Raw genomic sequence first — 22112 nt, 5'->3', positions numbered from 1 at the left:
CATCAGGCACATTGCTGAAAAAGTGGACTTTTATCTTACGCAAGCGTTGATCGCATTATCACTCAGCATCTGAGAATGAGCAAGATTTTCGCGAGATTTGTGCCAAAACGTTTGACACCTGATCAAAAGCTCACGAGACGCAATATTTCTTAATGTCTTTGGACAAATTCAGATGCCTTTCGCACTATTCATAACAGGAGATGAGACCTAGATACACCATTATCAACTAGAACCCAAACAAAGTTCCAAGCAGTGGAAACACCCTTCATCCCACCTCCCAAGAAGGCCAGGTCAATGCCCTCAGCTGGAAAAGTGATTTCAACAGTCTTCTGGGACTCGGAAGGGATGGTGATTATGGATTATCTTGCAAATGGGCGAAAAGTGACTGAGGAGTACTACGCAGGTCATCTAGGACAGTTGCGTGATAATATTCAGTTGAAGTGTCGTGAGAAACAGGCAACAGGTGTGCTTCATCACGACAATGCCTCTAGCCACAAGCCAATCATTGCAATGGTAGCAATTCAAGATTGCGGCTACGAATTGGTCCCGCATCCACCTTATTTGCCTGATTTGGCACTTTCTGACTAATCATCTTGCAACGTTCATAAAGAAGTTGGAAGGTACTCATTTTGACACTGATGATGATGTCATGCGTGCCGTGGATGAAGTTTCACACGCCTTCGACAATTTTTACCAACGGCATTAACGCACTTGAACATCGATGGGCAAAATGTGTTGAAAAGCAACACTATTCACAAACTCTCTCCTGTTCAGTTTATAAGTAGACTTAGAATTTTAACAATCCTCGTACCTCGAGCTTCCAGAACAAGTCTCAAAAATTACATCAATGAAATTAATATAATGTACTTTGAAAAGTGTGTTATTTATCAGAGGGAAGATAAAATACTTCCTTTAGGGGTGTCCAATAAAGGGAACGGGTCACGAACATCGTGACCCGTGTCACCCAGAGACAGACCAAGCACAGCAGACCCGGAGGCTATGGAAAATGATCATACACATGAAGATTGTATGAGAGACTGCTAATGTAATTCTGATCATCTATTTTCTTCTCTCTGTGCTCTCACTAAATACGTACTTTTTTTCCTTTCTCGTTTGTTATTTGCGTCTGTATAACAAAGCATTGCACTGAAAGCTGACTACAAGGTTTATTAAGAGCATAAATTTGTGAGAATCACAGAAAAGATAGCGTACATCTTTTTCTTACAAGTTTAATTGAGCAAACCTATTAAACTCATTTAACATATAAAAAGATCCACTACGCCAAAACAGTGTTTTGATAAATTTTCTGTACAGCCCAAGTTAAAAAAAAAAAAAAAAAATCACTATATTACGAGGAATTACAAGGAAAGTTTTGGAATACAGCCAAACGAAACACTGAAGGAATAAAAGTTTGGTTGCGTACGAAGCTCTCCTCCTTTGTAAGTCAACTTCCCCAGTTTCGCGATGATCATTTCATATGATATTGGTGATGTGTTGCTAAGTGGCCGGGGTTGCCTCCATTCGCACCGCAGCCATTGACTTAGAAAAAAGGGATTTGCGAATTAGGATACTGCACAACTTTAAAATGTAGTTTTAATTAATCTGAGACGCTAAAAATGTTGACAAGCTTTTAGGGAGAGTGCATCATCGCGAGCAACAGGTTTAGTTGGTTTTAAAATCTAAAAAGGGGGGCCAGACCTCCTTAGAAGACTAGGAGGCGCAGTTGAAAGCCATCAACATCAGTGACATAGGAAAACATTGACGCCTTTAACCCTTAACGAGTTTTCGTAACCATTTGGTTACACATTTTTTGATTTTCCCTATTGGGTTGAAGAGTGTTATATTTCGGTATTGTTCGTTATAGTTATTTGTGTACATACTTTCTGCGATGGGAGAGCAGCTATTGCCCCCTTGTGACAAATCTGGTGAATTTTATGCGGGAAGTAGTGTGTGGATATGATGATGTTTTGCAAGCAGTGATGGAAGCAGACAGAAAATATTAAATACTGAAGGTAAGCACTTTATGTTTTTATTTTTCTCGATATGTTCTTGTTTGTAAGTCATTGCCCAACAATGTGCAGGTATGAAAACGTCATAATGTTAAAAATTGATTACTATTTACGATAAAAATATACTACGTAACCATTCGGTTACATTGTTCAATAACGGATCAAACGGATACTTTGTACAGGAAAAAATACAAAATATTGGACTAGCTTATATTGATGTATCTTTTGATATTTTTATAGAAAATCTAACGTGAAAAATAAACATAGTACTCTGTTTATTAGTCAAATTTTAAATTTCATACAGAGGCTCATTATGGGATATATATATGTAAATGTATATGTGTGTATAAATAAGTTTTACTGTGAAATCTCATGTCAGATGCAAAGGAGAAATATTGTGATAGGCTATTTCCATTTTTGCAGGTGACTGTGTTTCGTCAAAAATGGGTGAAGAACATACCACCGTTGATATATCCTATGGAAGGAAACTAAGCATAAGACCAACAGTAGTGATCTCTTTCTCTTCTAATCTATCGGATTTCGGAACCTCGGATTCAGAACCTAATCTTACTTTCAGTGATTCAGATCCAGATTATATACCTGAGATATTGTGCTGAGTGAGGCATCAGTCAGTTAAGACTCCTGTACCACAGGAACATCTTGGCATTCACATTTGGTTCATGGTATATGTTTTTCGCGTGGGTAATGGACCATATTTTTTGACATGTATGCCCTGGTGGCCATCTTGGAAGCCGTAATCTTGGATCCAACAGTAGTGGATTTTTAAATGGAAGGGGATATGTGGGATATCATTTGACACGACCTCAATTTCAGGGAAACAGTGATACAGACTATTTCACCTACCGTTATTGGTTCAGAAGTTATTTTGCCACAAAGTGTGAAAATTTGGCATTACAGCATTATTTGCTCTATGTGCTATCTTGAGTAAGGCAAGCTGCAAAGCGCCTCTGCCAATCCGCATGGATTCGCAACAGCATGTCAACGGTTTCACAACATTGCAAAATTCTCTGCATCAGATGGTGAATATCATGGATGGATTCTTGATAAATAAGGTTCCTCAGATGATAGCAGAGGAAGAGCTCTAGTGGCGTAAAATCTGGTCCACTCTATCCGTCTCCGTCGCCCATTCCAATGTCCCGGAAATGGTCTATCGAGCCATTGGCGTGAACATAAGGCATAGTGAGTTGGAGCTCCGTCTTGCTGAAAAATTATGGGAAATCATCGTCCTCATTCAAGAGAGAGGAGTGTGAGTTTTTAGTCGTGTACATTGATAACTTTTTACAAGTGTGAGTTAATGCAATATTTGAAGGATGTAATGAAAATCTCAACTCTACCAACAATGAGACAAAATCGTTTAGGAGGCAGAAGATAATATTTTTTTCTTATCTTCTGAAGCAAACACATGAGAAGTGTAGACAAGTCAAACATGTTCATAGAACTCTGCCGTACAACAATGAAATCAAATTGATGGTGTTTTAGAATTTTTGGGTACATGCTAGATTTAGTTGTTGTAAACAGCTGGTTACCTTACAAAAGAGAGCGTAAAGTACTTGGGAAATCATCCAGACATCTTAAAGTATTTCAGGCTGATACTGCATCTGCACTAGTATCATGCAGAAAGACTAAACGAGGGAGACTATCTTTAGAAAGCTTGGGCGAACCTCAAGTGAAAATATGTCGACCTGTTGCTACGTGACCATATGATGATACAAGGAAGGATTTTGTTGCTCACTGAGCCTACACATCTAAGGGAAGATGTCGTTTTTGTAAGTCGGGAGTAACAATCTCACTAAAGAATTCCTTTATGCAGTTCCATCTGTAAGTATATGTATCACGATAAGGAATGTTTTTGTCACTTGGTAATTGATATCCTTTCTAGACCCCTAAGTCACTGTTACACTACGTTGATATATTCAAATTTTAAAATATAAAAAATGATATAAAAAAGAAGAATATTCTATAAAACTACGCATATATTTGAATATTATATTTATTCAATCTGTATTTTCAGCGAAATGTAAATATTTTTTCTATGTGGACTCAGATAGTACCTTACATTTTCTTATAAATTAATATTCGAGATTTAGATATTAAATCCTATAAAGTAAACAACTCTTACCATGTTTCATTTATTTCTCCTTTCTTATGAGACTACTTTTCTTTATTACTATATGGCTACAAGTACTCAAAAATCACTTTGCGGAAAACTGTGCAATGTAACCATTTGGACACAACTCAGTTCTCGAAAAACTATTGGCGAGAAAATTTAGAAAACTACTTTCAAATGATATACAAACCAAATAGACGACATGCTGCAAATATCATAATTTTTTGATAATTTTTAAAGGTAGTGAACTGTTAAGGGTTAAACCTTTTCCTTTGGGAGCACGTACAAGATTACAAGATCTGGTAATATGATCAGAAAATTTAAGATTTAAATAACCTCAAACAGAAAGTAACAAATCACATCCATCCCACTAGACACGCTGGCATGAACAATATCGATTTACAACAAAGCCAGCAAAGGTGCACATATCAGAAATACTAAAAAAAAGAAGAACTTTCGGTATATCCTTCCATACTATTAGTTCCATAATACAATGTTTCTCATGTAGTCTGTATGATGACTGCACGAAAATCCGAATCTGTTTTGCGTGGATCCTGTATTGATTAAACTCAGGAGACCAACTGCCCCCTTGTATATTACACTATTGACTTCACTGTGCCTTTAAAGTATGGCAATTAGCTACGCACTTTTGACGTGAGAGATCCGGATTCGATTCCTGGCGGGAGCTCACGTGGTTCGGATCCCAAGTCAAGCTGTAGGTCGACATGTCATATGGCCTCGCTGCTGAAAGGGACGCTAAATTTAAGTTTGAAGATGTGCCAGAAGAGTGTAGGAAGTACGCATTTTCCCTAAGAATACATAAATTGTACAGAGCAAAATGCGTTTTTGCACTGACTATGAATTTCAACTATAGCTGAAGGATTGCGGGGGGGGGGGGAATAGTGACAGTTATAGATCGCTCACCTCTGGTGTGAGGGGTCCTTGCTTGTATCTGAGGTTACGTAAACGTGATAAACAACTAAGTGGGAGATCTGGATTCGATTCCCAGGTCCATAGGTTTTCCAGGTATTCTAATTTCACTAATTCTTACATAATTATTCCCTTTCGTAAATGGTCCGTCTCCTTTGGCCTACAAGTTTATAACTGTGAGACGTAACGTTTATATTATTTATATATTATATAGTTCAAAATATGGAACAAGTTAGTTTTGATTAAACTAAAGTTTTAGCAAGTTTAAAATGTTAAGAAGTTGTATTATGACTGCTTTCTGTTCGAAGCTGATACAGATAAAATTCATTTTATGTCAATTCACACGTGTTCTGGCTTAACTATTTCCGATATTAAAAATCTAACACAATATCTTTTGATATTACCAAATTCACTATCTAGTACAATAGCCTTTTGAAACTTCCCTCACCATTACACGAACTGGTGTCTGCATAAATATTAATTTAAAAACAAAGAATCATACACTTGATATCCTGTCCTTATATTGGATTAAAGATAAATAGAATTATGTATTTGAACAGTTTCCTTGTCTGCTCACAGTCTTTGTACTGTAGAGAAAATATTCAGCCGGTCTTTAGTCCCGGAACTATTTCAGGAGCTGTTGTTCCAAGGTTATTACGGTCCACGCCCAACATGTTGACATGACAAAGAAATAAGAACGACAAATTCAATGCTCTCTCAATAGCAATCTTAACATTACAAAAATCAAGAAAAGGTCTTCCTTCTGTAAAGTTATTCCAACTCCAAAGTGTTAGTTTAGAACGTGAACACACATTCTGTAATACCTTTTAAATCTTTAATAGATGTGCACATTGATTGAACTAACCTTTTCACATCTATCTATGTAATATATGTGACATTTAGCCTAATTCATCTTAGCGAGTTTAGGTTGCAGAGCTATCTTTGCGCCAGAGGCGTTTGAAAAGGGGAAATTTTAATTATAAAATATTACTTTACTCCGTTTTTCCTTTTTTTTTTTTCAACAAGAATATTTGGTTAATGTGGCGTACAGCAACTTAATATTTGTATATTCTAGCACATACTCACCTCAAAAGTTTACGAAATAACGAACTTATACAGAAGTGAGTATATGCTATAATTTTGAAAACTGTCTGGTGTATATCAGTGACGATGCTAAGTAAAATGTTGCATGTAAATGTGTATCTTAAAGTGAATGTGATATCACTAATCTCGACCTTTCACTACGCTTTCTATTGACGAACTGGAACTATTGCCTTCCTTCTATTGAAACCTGGACGTAGCACTGCCAATAAAACCGTGTAAGATTCAGTTTGCTTAATATGGCTTCTCTAGCTGGCCAATCTAAAATTCTCATGAAATTCTACACTGAGGTTTCGAGATTCTCATTTTTTATATGGCACAAGAATTCATATTTTTCCTGGTCGTAAGCATCGAAATTTACGATCTCGATGTTAGCAGTAAATTGTCAGAGTGAGAATTACGTGTATCAGCATTATTTAGTAGGAAGTGTTAAATTATGTGTAAGTTGATGCATACAAAACTTCTATATTTGTGATTTGACAAACTTAAACAATAAGCATTCTATTATTCTTCCGTGTTACATGAATTAAAAATTAGTAAACCAAAACAACTTGAAATAGATCGTATGTGAATAATTGAAACTGGTTTACGATCTCAGATTATAAATTATTCATTTCAAGTTTATTTCACCATAATAGTTTATATGATGCATTATGTACACTTTGGATCTTTTACATCCCCTTGGAAAATATCCTGCGGGTACCCCTGGTAATACTAGGTATCTCAATACCTTCACGATATTTCTTTGATCTTCAGTATGAATCAGAGACGGCGTGGGTTAATGGAAACTACCCATGACCCACCACGACCCACTTACCCACTACTCGCCGAAACCCATCATCATCAACTGACCCATGATCCACGCTCTCCTCTTAACTGACTAGTTTACAATTCTAATGAAATAAGACTAAAATTATCATTAATAATCTGAGTTTGAATTTCTACGGTCAATCGCTCGCTGTCATAATACCTAATGGATCTGACGTTTACGATAGAAAATGCTAGTGTTTGCCATGGACCACTTATGATAAATTTCAATTTAATTATCATATTTAATTATTTCCTTGTTGAATTATACATACATTTCAGTGGAAAATAGGATGAAATTTGAGTCTCAAGGTGAAATGCGCCAATGTAAAAGGAAATTTAAAATTCAAGCTGTCTCGAAAACCAAATCCTATTGCTACTATTACAATTACAAATATCAATATCCAAAAGTACCTGAATTTTTCACTTAGGCATACTCATATCAGGTAAGTAGATAGAAACAAATGAAAAAGGGAGAAAAATGGAAATCCTGAAAGTAAGTCTTAAACAAATGTGCCTGTGTTCAGAAGATTTTGTCTACAATGCACTGAGCAGAGTGAGTCTGTGGGTCTTCGAGTGTCACGGTGGATCGCAGTGGGTCACGTCCTGTTGACCCACGAGACAACCCATTGAAACACTAGCAAATCTTGATCCAGGACCCACTGCATCTCTGGTATGAATCCCACGGAGAAGGTATAACTAGCATGTACTAGCATTTTTCTTAATTTTATTTATCTCTAGAATGTCACTGGCCTAACAGATCATGCAGAAAATACTGTAATGAAATCTCTGAATTTAAAATTTCTTTTACCAGTTGTACGTTAACTTTTCACCAGATACAGGTACTGCACTAAATAAACCTTGTGTAATTCAATTAAAATTGAACAATATGATAAACTATGTGCTTTGTTAACACTTTTAAAATGAAAGAAAGAAAAAAAAAACTTATGGTGTGCGAAACTTGTTTGGAGGATCGCAACCAACGCCGCCCATATTTTCTCGACCTGTTCACAATTCACATTCTCCAAACCAGTACATTTTTATTATTTATGAGATTATGACAGGTTTACGACTGGAGAGAATTCGTCACAGGCCTACACATTATGTATGCGTTTACATATACATCTAGATCCTTTCTAAAGATAACAAATGTGAACACTTGTCAACCACTTTGCTTGTCAAATTAAGTCTGGTGAAATAGAGGCGGGATTTTACTTGCGTAACATGATCTGTTGGGAGTTAGAAGATCTGAATCAGAAACTCTAATCATTAGGATTAGAAGGACGTTGACTGCATTAGATTTCGGCAGAGACTTCAGTTTATTTTAATACCCCTTCTTCCCTTTGCCTTTACGATTACTAACCAACTATGGTACCGGTATTATCTAGTAGTAACGTTCCACTAAGTAGAAATACAAACTTACACAATCGTTTTTTGATATTGTTAAGTGATTTTCAGTTGTTTGTTTTTCAAACACAAGTCCAAGATTTACTTTTTCCTGTCCAAAATTAAATCACTTTCTTGCACACAAATTCATTGATTTTATCTTTTCTCTGTGAACACTTAATATGTACTGAGTACATATTTTCTCTCACACATTCGAGCGAAGCTATGTCTTCACCCTCACAACCATGCTGAAGGCAGTGGCGGATCTAGCTAAGGCAGAGGGGGTTTAGGTCCCCTCAGTTTGAGTGATAATTTAAGCAAGGAGTTCTCAACCTGTGGTACGCGAGATTCTGTTGGTGCGTACTACTTATGGAAGTATTAATTAATAATATGCTTTGGTAGTACGCTAGTGCAAAAGATTGAGAAATTCTGATTTAAGCTTATATTATTATATATATATATATATATATATATATATATATATATATATATATATATATATATATATATATATATATATATATAAATTTGAAAGTTCATAGTAAACTCATGCTATACCTATCATAGTCTGGGTTTTAGCTTTCATCTCCCAGTTTTTACTTTCTAGATCTGTCACTGGATAGGGTGCACCGACATTGCGCAAATTTTCCCACGCTTATCTGTTGACACAGATAAAGCCTTAATGAGCAGGCAACAAAATTGGAAATTGCGAAAAAAATCTTGTGCAACGTTGCCATCATTACCATAAGTATATCGACTAATAAAAACAGTCACCAAAATGCAAGTCGTTTTAACAAAAAAAAAAAAAAAAAATACAAAGTAATGGATAACAATAGCATTTTCAGTCATCTATATTATATGTGTGCAATGGCGTCGTTAGAGAGGGTGACTGGGGAATGTGTCCCAGTCATTCATTTTCCGTATCATATCTAACTAAGATTAAAACTGTAAGAATATAGTTATTGAAAGCAAATAGTTTTGAAATACTGTAAGGAAAACAAACATATATAAAATAAACAATATATATAAATATTTCTAGAAGTTCTCTTGAAATATCGTGAACAGACGTTAGACCAATCAGAAATAAAGATTTGTCTATATCTTCCAGTTTTGGCCAATCAGAAACAAGCACTTGTATACATATTTCAGGTGTGTCTACCACATATCTTAATAACTATCCTTTCACCTTTCTATAAATGATACTTAGATGTATTAGAGATAAATAGGGCCCCATGCAGTTAGAATTCTAAAGCAGCATGTCGAATGTTGTGTCTCGCCGCGGTTTTCAACGAACTTAAAGAGTTCTGGTTTGGCCAATGGCCACCAATTAATATTGCTACCAAAGTGTTTACCATCCTCTTAGGTATTGATTAAGACCAATATCGTCTCTCTATGAATTACCGTTCCCATGATATTGGCCAAAAATGGCCGATTTCCAGAGATTTAAGGAGCATTATTTGAGGAACCGTAAGTCATAGAGAGGTCATATTGGTGTTGGTCAATATCTAAAAGGGTGGTAAATATTTTGGTAGCAAATAGTAACCGGTGGCCACTGTGCAACTGGCCATCAATTAATATCAGTACGAAAATGTTTAATGTTCTATTAGGGATTAACACTGATATCATCTCTCTATGACTTACCGTTCCCGTGATACTGACTAAAAAAGTTCGAATTTCTAGATATTTAAGCAGTCATATCTCGAGAACTATAAGTCATAAAGAGATGATATTTTGTTAATTTTTGCGAGAAAGAGAAGAGGGTGCGGATAAAAAGATTTACCTTTACATCTAGGAACAATTACAGCTATCCTTCCCGCTAGATCTCTCCATTCTTTTAAAGTTCGTTCTGGCAATGCTCTTAGAGCATTCTCAACTGTTTTATCCTGAAGATATTTACCGGACAGTGTACATTAGAAAGGTTTTGGACCTGAAATTGGTTTGTGGGCCTGAAAAGGGCCTCAGTTCTTTAATTACTGTGTATTTGCTTCACTCCCAGAGAGATAACAAAGCGTTTCCGTTAGCCGACTGTCGGCAAAGCGTGTTCAACGTATATGGCCAGAGCAAATGTTGAAAACATTCTCAAGATGGGTGCTGGTCCCTCCTTTGTTTGGACACGAATGAGGTTCGTGAACTGTACGTTTTGCTGTTTTAATGCATCTCTGATGTTATCTATGTTGGTTGTGGTTGGAACACCTTCTTCAGGAAAGCAATGCATCTCAGCAATTCTTCTCTGCAAAGCTTATTCTTCTCCGTTGTGCACTCTCCCAAATGTCACCAGCAACTGTATGTCAGACCTCCTCAGGTTCTGTTAAAACCCCGAACGAATTGCGGATATAATAAACCAATAATAGAACAAGCCAATGAGGAACGAGAATCACAACGAGCCAATCAGGATCGAGAATTAATCGCAAGTTTTAGTGAGGAGGGTAATATAAACAGGAAGCAATAAACTGGAGAAACATAAGTGAAACTTTCAGAATGGAGTTTACATTGACGAAAACAGAAAAAGGTGTACCTTGTGTATTAATGGGAGGCTTTAAGTATCGTTTCTTTCGCCAAGGAAAAAAAGGCTCAAATTGGAGGTAAGTTAATGTAGTACATAATTTTTGCATGTATATAAGCCTATAGCTGGCCATAGACGCACGCACTTGCATTACCAACATGTATGAAAGGTTTCTTTCATCAAGCATCTTGAAAGAATTTTTTGCCCACACACGTACCAACGTGCTGTCCAACATACTGAAAGTAGTTGGAGAAATGTGGAGGACGAGGAAACGCGTGCTTTTTCTTTCTGCAACTGCACGACCTTGGCATGCGACGGAGGAGAGACTCACGTGATTTCTTCCGCTGTCGTGATTGGCGGACCTAAATATAAAACAGCCACCTTGCATGAACGAGCCCCATACACGGTAAACATGCACGCAGAACGGCAAAAACATCAAACATGTTTTCAGAAGATTTTGAAAACTTTTAACATGAATGAACGAGGCCATACACGATTAACTTGCCTGTGGTTTTATCATTTTTCATACAAGTCGGGCTGTTTCTTCAGGCATGTGTTTACGTGTATGGGCTGCTTATAGCTTGCTAAGTTATGCAAAGCCTACATTAGTATTTTCAGTAGTCAGCTTGACCTATATTTTAGTAAGTTCTGTAAGCCTATATTAGTATTTATGCTAGTCAATAGGATCCATATATACTTTGTTAAAAGATGTAACACACTATTAGTATTAATGTCGGGAAGTTGGACCTATATTTTGTTAAGTGATGTAACCTATATTAATATTTATGCCATTCAGTTGCTTCTATACTTTGTTAAGTAATGGAAAGTTACATTAATATCCATGTCAGTCAGTTGGGTCTATATTTTGTTAAAATATGTGTCTAGTCCCTATTTTAATATTTATGCCAGGCAATTTGTCCTATACTTTCGTAAGTGAATAAGTAAGCCTGCATTAGTATTTATGTCAGTCAATTGGACCTATACTTTGTTAAAAGGTGATGGAAGATATAACATTTTTGCCAGTGAAATAGTGAATACATTTTTCTTTAAATAGTAAGTTTAGAACACGTGATACGATTTAATTATTATTTCCTTTCTTTCAGATGTACTAAGAAAAGCTGTAATGCTAGTATAACAATGGATGAAAATACAAGTGAAGTTTTAGAAAGGAAAGATATTCATAATCATTGTGAAGATGAAGATGGTGTTCAACGGCATTTTCTTAGAGAGAATTGTAAGCGACGAGCCACTGAACAATTGAACGAGAAGCCAAATAAAATTATAAGGCAGGAAGTTTCAAAATTGGAACATCATGACACACTTGATCATAAAGAAATTAAAAGATGCCGAGACGTTATTTATAAAAATCGAAGAAAGGTGACTCCTCGTCTACCCAGAAACACCGTAGAGGCTATACAGCAAATGGTTCAGAAGCAGGATGATATAGCAATTGACGGAGAAAGATTCATCTTTGTTGATGATGAAGCTAATATAATTCTTTTCACGTGTAAGAAAAATATCGAGTAAGTATAATTTCATTTATAACCATTAACTTTGAAATGAGTTTCATTTACAGCATCAAGAAGTAGAATAGGAAGTAGTTGCTTGAACAGAAAAGTTCCTTTTTCCGTCTTATTTCCAAATTATAGTAAAATAGTTTTTTTTTTTTTTTGATTCTCACAAAATATATCGTAACATAGCATTTCACCTAACGATATGACACTACAGTCTTGTTTACTATTTTCTTTTCTGACACTAATCTTATTTTCTTTTCAGTTTTCTGTGTGAGTTCAGCGGGTTAGAAGTATTTGCAGATGGAACTTTCACTTATGCTCCTAAGCATTTCACACAGTTATATACAATACATGCATATAAAAATGGATATTATCTACCTCTATGTTTTGCATTTTTGCCGAAGAAAGACAAGAATACGTATGTGGCCATGTGGAAGATGATAAGAAACTTAGACAGTAGATTCGACTTGAAAATCATTTACGTTGATTTTGAAACAGCTGCTCACGAAGCCATCAAGAATGTGTTTCCAAATTGTGACATTCGTGGCTGCAGATTCCATTTGGGACAAACATGGTGGCGGAGGATTCAAGCCGACAATGATCTGCGACAAGCATATATGGATCCAAAATCTGAACTAGGTATTATTGATATTATTATGGTCTATTATTCTTTATTATTAATTTAATAATACCATGTGGACTTTGTTTTGTTATATATTAATACAGAATACAGTTGAAAATAGAATCTTATTCTGTTTGACTGAAGAATCTTAATTCAGTCACCATTCTTAAAAGCAAATAAACTGCTGTTCTAATAATGTACGAAATGAAGAAATTATAAAGCCAACAGTAAGATCCATCAATTTCACTACTTTCCCAATGCTTGCTTATTCTAACAAATTATTATTATTATTATTATTATTATTATTATTATTATTATTATTATTATTATTATTATTATTGCTTTTCTTACAGGTTCATGGATAAAGGCATTTTTTGGGTTGCCATATTTACATCCAACAGAAGTATCAGATGCCTTTACTCAACTAATATCAATGACGCCGGATGATACAGGGCATAAATTTTCCGATTACGTCCTAGAAAACTACATAGAAGACGGTTGCAAGTAAGTAGCTTCCTTTTGAATTTCATCTATAGTAGCACATGCTTCAATAACTCTTAATACTGCAAAAACTGTTGTCCTAGTTTGAACACAACATTAATGGTTGTGCTGATATGGTATTTTCTCTCAATGCAACTTAATTATAGTGAAATTTTCTTCTGTCTTCATGTAAGACGTAGATTAAAATGCAGGTTTTGATAGTTGTAAACAAATTACGGACCAAGACTATAAATATTTCTTGAATCTAGTGTTATAAATGTTTTAGTGTTTTATATAAATTGTCAATAATTGTGTGCATGAACTAAGGATCTTTTTATTTTATTAATTTTAGGTATCCACCTGTCATGTGGGCGTCTATACCATCCACGATGCGTCGGACGACAAATGGACCAGAAGCTTTTCACAGACATTATAATAGTCAATTTTACTTCCCTGCTCCTGATATTCATACGGTGATTTCTGCTTTGTTAGAGATCCAAACGGAAACTGCCATGAAAATAACGTCCATATTAAAAGGAATTTCAAAGGCCCAAAGACCAGCAGAAGTCAAAAGGAGCGAGTTTGTCATGAGGAAGTATGCTGAGTTCAGGAATTCGCAGAGAAACTATGAGAAGGCACGTATGACATTTTTAAAAGCTGTAGGATTTAAATTTCAAGCATTCAAACTGTAAAATGAAATTTTCTGTAAATAAGTATGTTGCTTTGTAAATATTAGAATGCAATAAAATATATCTCATAAAGGAATAGCTTTATACATTTCATTTCGATGCAAAATTTCACACAATTCCTTAAATCCTGTTGTTGGCAACGTCGCGGCGGAAATTTGCGCAATTTCAGCACTTTCTGCTCCTCGTTAATAAGACATAAATTACTTAGATTATCAACGATCTAATCTTTAGAAAAATTTGCGCAATGTCGTTGCACCGACTGGATAAAGGATTCATTATGCATGTCATAGGAGAAATAAAAAAAACAAAAAAAAAAGGTCATAATAGCTGTACGAGCATCAGGAAGTAAGTGTGTCGTGACAAAAACAGCAATATAACACTCAGTGTACATGTTTAGTTTATGCAGTATTTACACCACAATTCGAGCCTCTTTAGTATTATGCTAACATTGAAGAACCTCCATTTTGTGACTATATTCTTCAGCTTGTGTTTTAAAATCGCTGGATGCAAATTGCTCGTAGTAGCGGCCGCTTTGACGTACCTGTTTTCGTGAACAATAAATTAGAAGATTCTATTTTAAAGAATTGAAATATCATTTTGCTTACGCTCGTTATAAGCAAGTAGCCAAGTCACTGAATCTCAGTACGTGTGGTTCTGGTAGAAGCACAACGGTAAGGTACATATCTGTATGGAAATATTTTCATTTCCCTATAAACTTAACTGTAACCAGCCTGAACCAAACAAACTTAAGAGGACTTTTTTTGTAGCAAATCGTTCTTCTCGGAGTCGGAAAGCTGGTTTGATTCACTGTAGCTCCTCATGATGTTCAGATCATGTTAGCTATAGGTCCATATTTCCGTGGTGGTGATTTTTCCTAGTTATATTATCCAAATCTAGGGCTCTCGCTTGGAACTTAGACACATCTCAAATACTTCGCCACTATAAGTTATTTGTAATTGTGTGTAAATAAAGCCGAATATTTCTAAAATATGCAAGTCATTCTTTCCCTAACTTAATCTACATGACTACATATCGATGTAACTAGCGAAGGTCGTCATGCATCCGTTAATATCTAAACTTCAGTAACAAATCTGTCACGGAAGAAAATAATATGATAGAAAAGATGCAAACACAATAAGTAAAGTACTAGAGCAAAAATTAGTAGCACAGTAGCGGGATACTAATCTTTTGCCGAAGCTACACGGGAAGGTATTTAAAAAGTCCAAGTTAGTAAGAAATATAAAAAGTCAGTCAAATATTTGTTAGGATTGGCAATTGAACTGGAAACGAAAAATGTTTACTGACAACAGACAGGAGACAAACATAGGAGGAAGCAAGAAATAAGTATAAACAATAGGACAACCACAATGCGGTAACATGGAGGTGACGAAGAAACAGGAACTTGCGAGATTGCTTGGTGGTTATCTCCGAATAGTGTTGGCAAGTTTGCTGGTAAAGCAAAATAAACACAAAGCTGACAAGTAAATCTTGCGAGACCGGAATAAACTTTGTTGATCGAACTTCACAGCAAAGTGAGGATATCAAGAACCGAGCGAAAGCAAAATTTGAAGTCCATAAAGCCAGGCACAGTGGCCAAGAACCTGATTGATCGGAATTGATAAGCCAGAAGGATGTGTTTCTAATCTGAAAGCTCCAGTGTATTTGTAAAATGGGTAAAGGGATGGATAAATAAATAAATAAAGACACTGGGAAACAAAAACATACTAGACCTATTAGAGGGTAGGCTTGTCATGGCCGCCATCTTGAAATGTGCCATCTTTTATCTCGTTCTATTGTTTTAATTAGGAAGGGGGTCATATAATATAGCAAACTGGTCTACAATTTTAAGAGCATAAGGACAATTCACAACCAGGTGTTTAATACTTTGTCTAGTTCCACAAACCGCACACAATGATTGGTTTTCGCTACGAAAAGGTGAAACTAGAAGATTCAGCTAGAGCATGTAGCTAGTGAACGCTATGAACTTGCGCCTCAAAAATAAACTGTCACAGTATTAAACTTAAACAAATTAGGCCTAAGAAAAATATTGAATTATACTGGTCCATTTCAGCGTTTCTGTAATCGTGGTCTGCGGACCAAAAGTGATCCTCGAGGTATGTTGTAGTCCGAAAGAGAGAAATTTCATATCGTGCACATAGGCGGAGTTAGGAATTGGTTGCAGGGGGGGGCAGACCTTTTGTCTGCTGGGAGGCACGGTTAATATAAATCAGAAGTGAAGGATCTTATAAGTAGTATTTTTGTTTTTTTGTCAAATAGTTGGGGGGCAATGCTCCCTATGCCCCCCAAAGCTCCTCCCATGAGCGTGCACTACAGTTTAGAATCTCGAACAGCTATGAAGTAGGTTATCCAGTGACTCACATTAATATTCGGACACCATAGATATTACACATAATTTGCTTGCTGTACATGGAAAAAATAATAAATGGGAAACCAACGGAAAACAAGCATAAAGGCAATGGTTTGATCTAACAAATATGCTATCAGTTAATTAAATTATGCAAATTAAGTCTACTTTATGAGCACGCAATTACAATATATCGTATTTTGGACGCCACTTTAATATTCGGACAGTTGTTTTGACGTTTGTTTATCAATAGTAAGCGAGACAGCGGAAGAGTTCCAGTTGCAGTTTAAGTTGTCCCGAGACAGGACATGTGTACCTGCTTCGTTTATGAGTGATTAGTGTGACCAAGAGAAAGCATAAAAGGCAAATGGGGCGGAAGGGACCAAATACAACGTTTAAGCAACGGCATTTAGTAATTTTTCACTATGCGAAAGGTCTATCGTACAGGGAAATTGCAGATCTACTCAAAATTTGCAAAAGCACCGTTTTGACATTGCGCAAAGACTTAATAGAGAGGATTAGATCGAGTCAGAGCCTCGAAAGGGTCGACCTGTGAAACTGAATGATGGAGAGAAACGCAAATTGATTCAGAAAGTGAAAACAAATTCCAGAATAAGTGCGCCGAAATGAACAGTAGAGCTGTATGAAGACACAGGGAAGACAGCGTATCCTGAAAATGTGCGGCGAACGTTGTGAAGTGAAGAGTTTAATGGGAAAATAGCTAGAAAAAAGGACTATTAGTAAAATTAACAAAGATAAAAGGGTTAAGTTCGCTAAAGTTCATATTGAGAAGCCCGCAACTTGATGGAATGGCGTGTTATTCACGGACGAATCAAAATTCAATCTCCATGCGTCCGATGCCAAGGTAATTGTGTGGCAGAAGCCAAATACAGAGTTAGATCCTGCAAATTTTCAACCTACCGTAAAGCATGGAGGAGGAAGTGTGATGGTATGGGGGTATATTTTTGCATCGGGAGAGGCAGAACTCGTGTTTGTTGAAGGGATTATGACAAAGGAGGTTTATTTGAATATTCTCTGGCAAAATCTCCACCAAAGTGTTGAAAAATTAGGAATTATGGGGATGTTTAAATTTTACCAGGATAATGACCCGAAGCATGAAGCGCATGTGGTGCGCGAATAATTGCTGTATAATTGTCCGAAAGTGTTTGAAACACCACCGCAGAGTCTCTACCTTAACCCTAGAGAGCATGTTTGGGATGAGCTACAGCATAAGGTCAAACGGGTACAAGTAACGTCACGAGACGATTGGAAAAGGGCTCTCCGCGCAGCATGGGATGACATATCGCCCCATTCTACCAACAAACTTGTTGGAAGCATGTCCAACCGTTTACAGGAAGTCATGAAACGTCGTGGGTTTCCCACTAAGTACTAGTGAAGCGTTTGTGAGCAAGAAACAACACACACAAAACATATATGTAGTAGGTGTCCGAATATTAAAGTGACGTTGCAAATACAGTGTCATCAGTATCTGTAAGTTCTTTCTGCTTCTTTCGTTCAAGACACCGTATTTGTACTTCGTTTCTTTCTGTAAATATATGAATATCTAAATACCTATTTTTTTTTCACTCACACGGCTCTAATTTATTTCATAAACCTTCCTACTTTTAAGAAAATGCAAGTGTCCGAATATTAATGTGAGTCACTGTATAATTTACTACATGAAGTATAAAATATTTTTAATACCAATTCAAAAATAAATTTTAAAAGTAACATTTTTTCCTATAGACTTTTGTAAAATGAAGGGAATGTTAATTAGTGCTTTTAAAGTACATAGAAGTATACTGATTACAGGCGGCCCGTCATAAGGGACCCGATGGGCCCGGCCCTCATAGTTTTTGTACTAACATAGAAAAATGTATGTATCTTAAGTTATCCTGCTAGTATTGATGTTGTAATTTCCCTCTTAACCAAAAATAGTAGTTCTGACTCCTCCAAATCAGTTTTTTCATACACTATACTACTTACGCTTATGGGCACGCTATTCACGCCGTCAGTACAAAATAAAGGCAAAAAGGGCCTCATTTGTTTCAGTGTGGACTTAGTATTGTCTTGCATTGACTTGTGTGGCAAACAACGTGAAAACCCAGCATGAATGTAGGTGCCATGGGCCAAGAACTGTAGGCTCACACGATTGCACCCGACCCCTTCTGAACGAAGGTTTGAATCTTGCTTGTTAGCAAAATTCGTTTTGTCTGTAGAGGTTGTTGATTCCGCACTGTCAGTTTTGTCCCTTGACCTTGCCCTCTTGCGTTACTGCTGCTGAAGGGATCCAAAATCAACTGCGTATCCACCCCTCAGTTTAGACGTGCATCATCTTAGTGTCTTTTGTGCAATTTTTCAGCCTGTGTTTTCGTGTAATTGTGCGAAAACAAAGTACGCGTATTAGAAAGTATTACGCGCGTTTCCAATAGGTGAACCCTCGGAACTTTTGCGCTTTTAAACATTCCTCCGGGAAAATAACTTGACAGTTGTATCCTGTTCCTCTCCGATGCTGAACAACGAAAAACTCAAATCCGAACTACCGGCCGCATAAAGCAATGATATTCTTTGCGCAATTAACAAAAGTGATTTATTACAATTTCTGCGTGACAATGACTTAAGAGAGATTTTCTGAGGTGTCAAAACTGGTAGACAGCGTTTTTGCCCTATGATTATACAGAGTGTTCAAAAAGTCTCTATACACCTGAATGGTCACATATTCAAAGCAACGAGAAAATTATTTTACTCAAAATTTATTATATTTTATGGCATAAAAGCACTATGTACAAGGCGTAGCATATACACACATTTTTACAGCAAATGTTGGAAATGTCCCCCATGAGCCTCCAAACATGACTTGCCACGATTCAGGTGTATAGAGACTTTTTGAACGCTCTGTACTTAATGTGTTAGTATGATCAAGCTTTTCTGACTGCAATTTCGAGTTTTTTTAATGATTCACTTAATAATAACAATAATAATACATTAGTATTAGTAGTAGTAGTAACCATAAATTATTGTCTTGAGGCTTGGTTCACCCTACCTTATTTCACGAGCCGCCACTGATGATCTAGACCTATTGTCAAAAATAGAGATGTGATATACCTGCTTCAGAAGGTGATAAAAAGTGTGGTCTGTATACAAAAAGTGTGGTGATAAAAATAGTCAACCTGCCACTTAAAAAAGGAAGCTTTTTCATTTCCGTACTATTTGAAATGAAATGAAACCTGAGTTTAATGTCCCACGATTATGCACTTTAGCATAAGGAAGACTATGATTAAAGCAACTGAATGATTATGGAAGAATTGATGGAATGAGAAAGTAGGAGATTGAATACCTCGAGAAAACTTGTCAACCAAACTTATTTGACCGGGGATCGAACGAAGGACCCCACGCACCAGAGATAAAAACTCTCCCACTGAACCACCGTGCCCTCTTCCGTACTATTTGTATTTAACAATCAGAACAGGAACTGTGTTTCCACTACATATCTTAAATACGTAGTCTAAACCTCAACAATTCAACATTAGGATGTTCACCAACAGCAAGTCTCGTTTTTATCAATGCCTACATTACCGATTAAACAATAAAAACATTACTGATGCTAGTACACACATGTCAATATTGTAACCGGCCAGTTAATTTTCTGCCTGTGTAACTGTGTCGCCCATGGGCGGATCCAGGACGGACTTCGGGTGAGGGGTTGTAATGCTGCTACTTAGAGCTACTCTTAAGAGCTCCAAACTGCGATGGGTTTCATTTTTATATTATATATATATATATATATATATATATATATATATATATATATATATATATATATATATATATATATATATATATATATATATATATATAAAGTTTCCTCTTCAGGGGAGGCGATCGGGGCAGTCCCCCCCTCAGGTGTCGCTCCAACATCATTCCAGTTCCAGATTGAAAACCATGACAACAGTAGGTACACGATCCAAGCTTGGGTTCATCAAACCTTTTCAACAGAAGCAGAAAATACGACATTTTAATAAAGGTCAGTTACAACCACCCAGACATTTAAAAGAACTATTATTATTCCAGAATCCTTTAATAATGCATTCAGTTGCGTGATTAATAAAAAATATTCCCTATTTAATATCTGTACCGAAAGAGGAGATTTCGAAACAGTTAAAACACTTATGAATGACTATAATTCATTGGCCAGAGACATTAATGTCAAAGACCAAGCGTTCCTGTACCAAGAGAATTTGAAAACGTGCGTCGGCGAAAGTTAAATGCGTAGAAAGAAGTTTATTTTTTTTCCATGCGTACTTTCGTTCTATAATCTAGGACACTAGAATTTTATGACACTATCTAACCCTGATCCATTTCTTCCACCTTGGCAGCAGTAAACAGACTTAAAATTACTCCTGACCAAAAAAGGTGGGATGATGATGAACCATTTTATGTTATAATATCCGTAGCGGTTTCTATTGGATTAATTAAATTAGCCAGCGGCTACAAGTTGTGGTACAATGAAAAGGGTAAAATCACAGTTTACGGTTGCACAGCACATTAATGGAATACGTGGAAGACATGCTAAAACAGCCTGAATCTCTCCAATAGCTTCATTCTGATCATTACGAAAGCAGTTAGTGTCCCTTCATGGCCGAGTAACACATGGGTGTATTCAGTACACGTAGTTCCGAGCTCGATTCCCTGTGGAGGTGGAGATACGATTGTGGGACACAAACAGCAGTGGTTCGAATTAGTATTGTAAAAATTATTCGAGCCATTATTCCAACAAGTATTCATTCTCCAAACAATTGTTGAAGTATTTGAGGAATTCATTACTTGAATAATAAATTGATTCTAACATCACTAGATCGAATCTCATCTTAACTAGTAGTGAGTTCAGTCTTAGCGTTGGTAATAAACTCTAATCAGCGATCGAAAGCAGCACTCGAGTTTTATGAGAATGTTCGTACCTAAACTAAACCTAAATCGACTTTAAGGATAGGATAAGATTACATTTTTAGTTTGATGATTTAAATTATATGTGATAGTATTATGTCCTGAAAGATAAATGAATGATACAATTAATGAGAGCAAGATAAATGGAATAAAGATACAGTAAAACCTGTGTTTAGCAGAATCGAATGGGACCCTCAAAAATAAAATGTACGTATCAATTTACAGTTTTTATTGCTACTACGCATTATTACACACAACTTACTGTGAACAGCAAAGAAAGTATTGTACACACGTTTACTTAATTTTTCCAATAGTCAAGTTTTTTTATGTTTCTTTTGTATATGTCGCTGCTTGTCTGCTTAACTTTCCACAGCGACTTTAGCCTGAGAAACCACAGTAAGCATATCAGTGTAATTTCGAAGTAAAGCAAATGTTTGAGTTCCTTTAAACTTTTGACAGAATCTTGACAAGTTTTTCGCCTACCCTCTCCTTCCAACTCAATGCCTTTATTTCTCGCCTTCCTCCTCATACTTTCCGTATAATTCTCAATTAAAGCACGTATATTCGTCGTGTCTGCTTCGATTTGTAAATCACCGTTTTGCTAGAAATATATCTAACCTCTCATAGGATATCT

At 36.2% G+C, this 22112-nt stretch overlaps 2 protein-coding genes across 3 annotated transcripts in view; one reads left to right on the top strand and one right to left on the bottom strand.

Annotated features, from left to right (window-relative positions):
- Duox (dual oxidase) overlaps positions 1–22112 on the bottom strand; it is a 458692-nt gene that overhangs the window by 250296 nt on the left and 186284 nt on the right. The gene's annotated exons all lie outside the window — the stretch shown is intronic.
- Positions 12964–14422, top strand: LOC145671930 (uncharacterized). Its single transcript, XM_081741139.1, has 2 exons — positions 12964–13504; positions 13833–14422. Exons 1-2 carry the CDS (start codon positions 13434–13436, stop codon positions 14170–14172), a joined length of 411 nt encoding a protein of 136 aa, XP_081597265.1. The 5' UTR covers positions 12964–13433; the 3' UTR covers positions 14173–14422.

The sequence above is a fragment of the Thermobia domestica genome, chromosome 15 (assembly GCF_964235325.1).
Source record: "Thermobia domestica chromosome 15, izTheDome1.hap1.1, whole genome shotgun sequence".
NCBI classification, from domain to species: domain Eukaryota; kingdom Metazoa; phylum Arthropoda; class Insecta; order Zygentoma; family Lepismatidae; genus Thermobia; species Thermobia domestica.
This window is presented reverse-complemented; position numbering and strand designations above follow the sequence as displayed.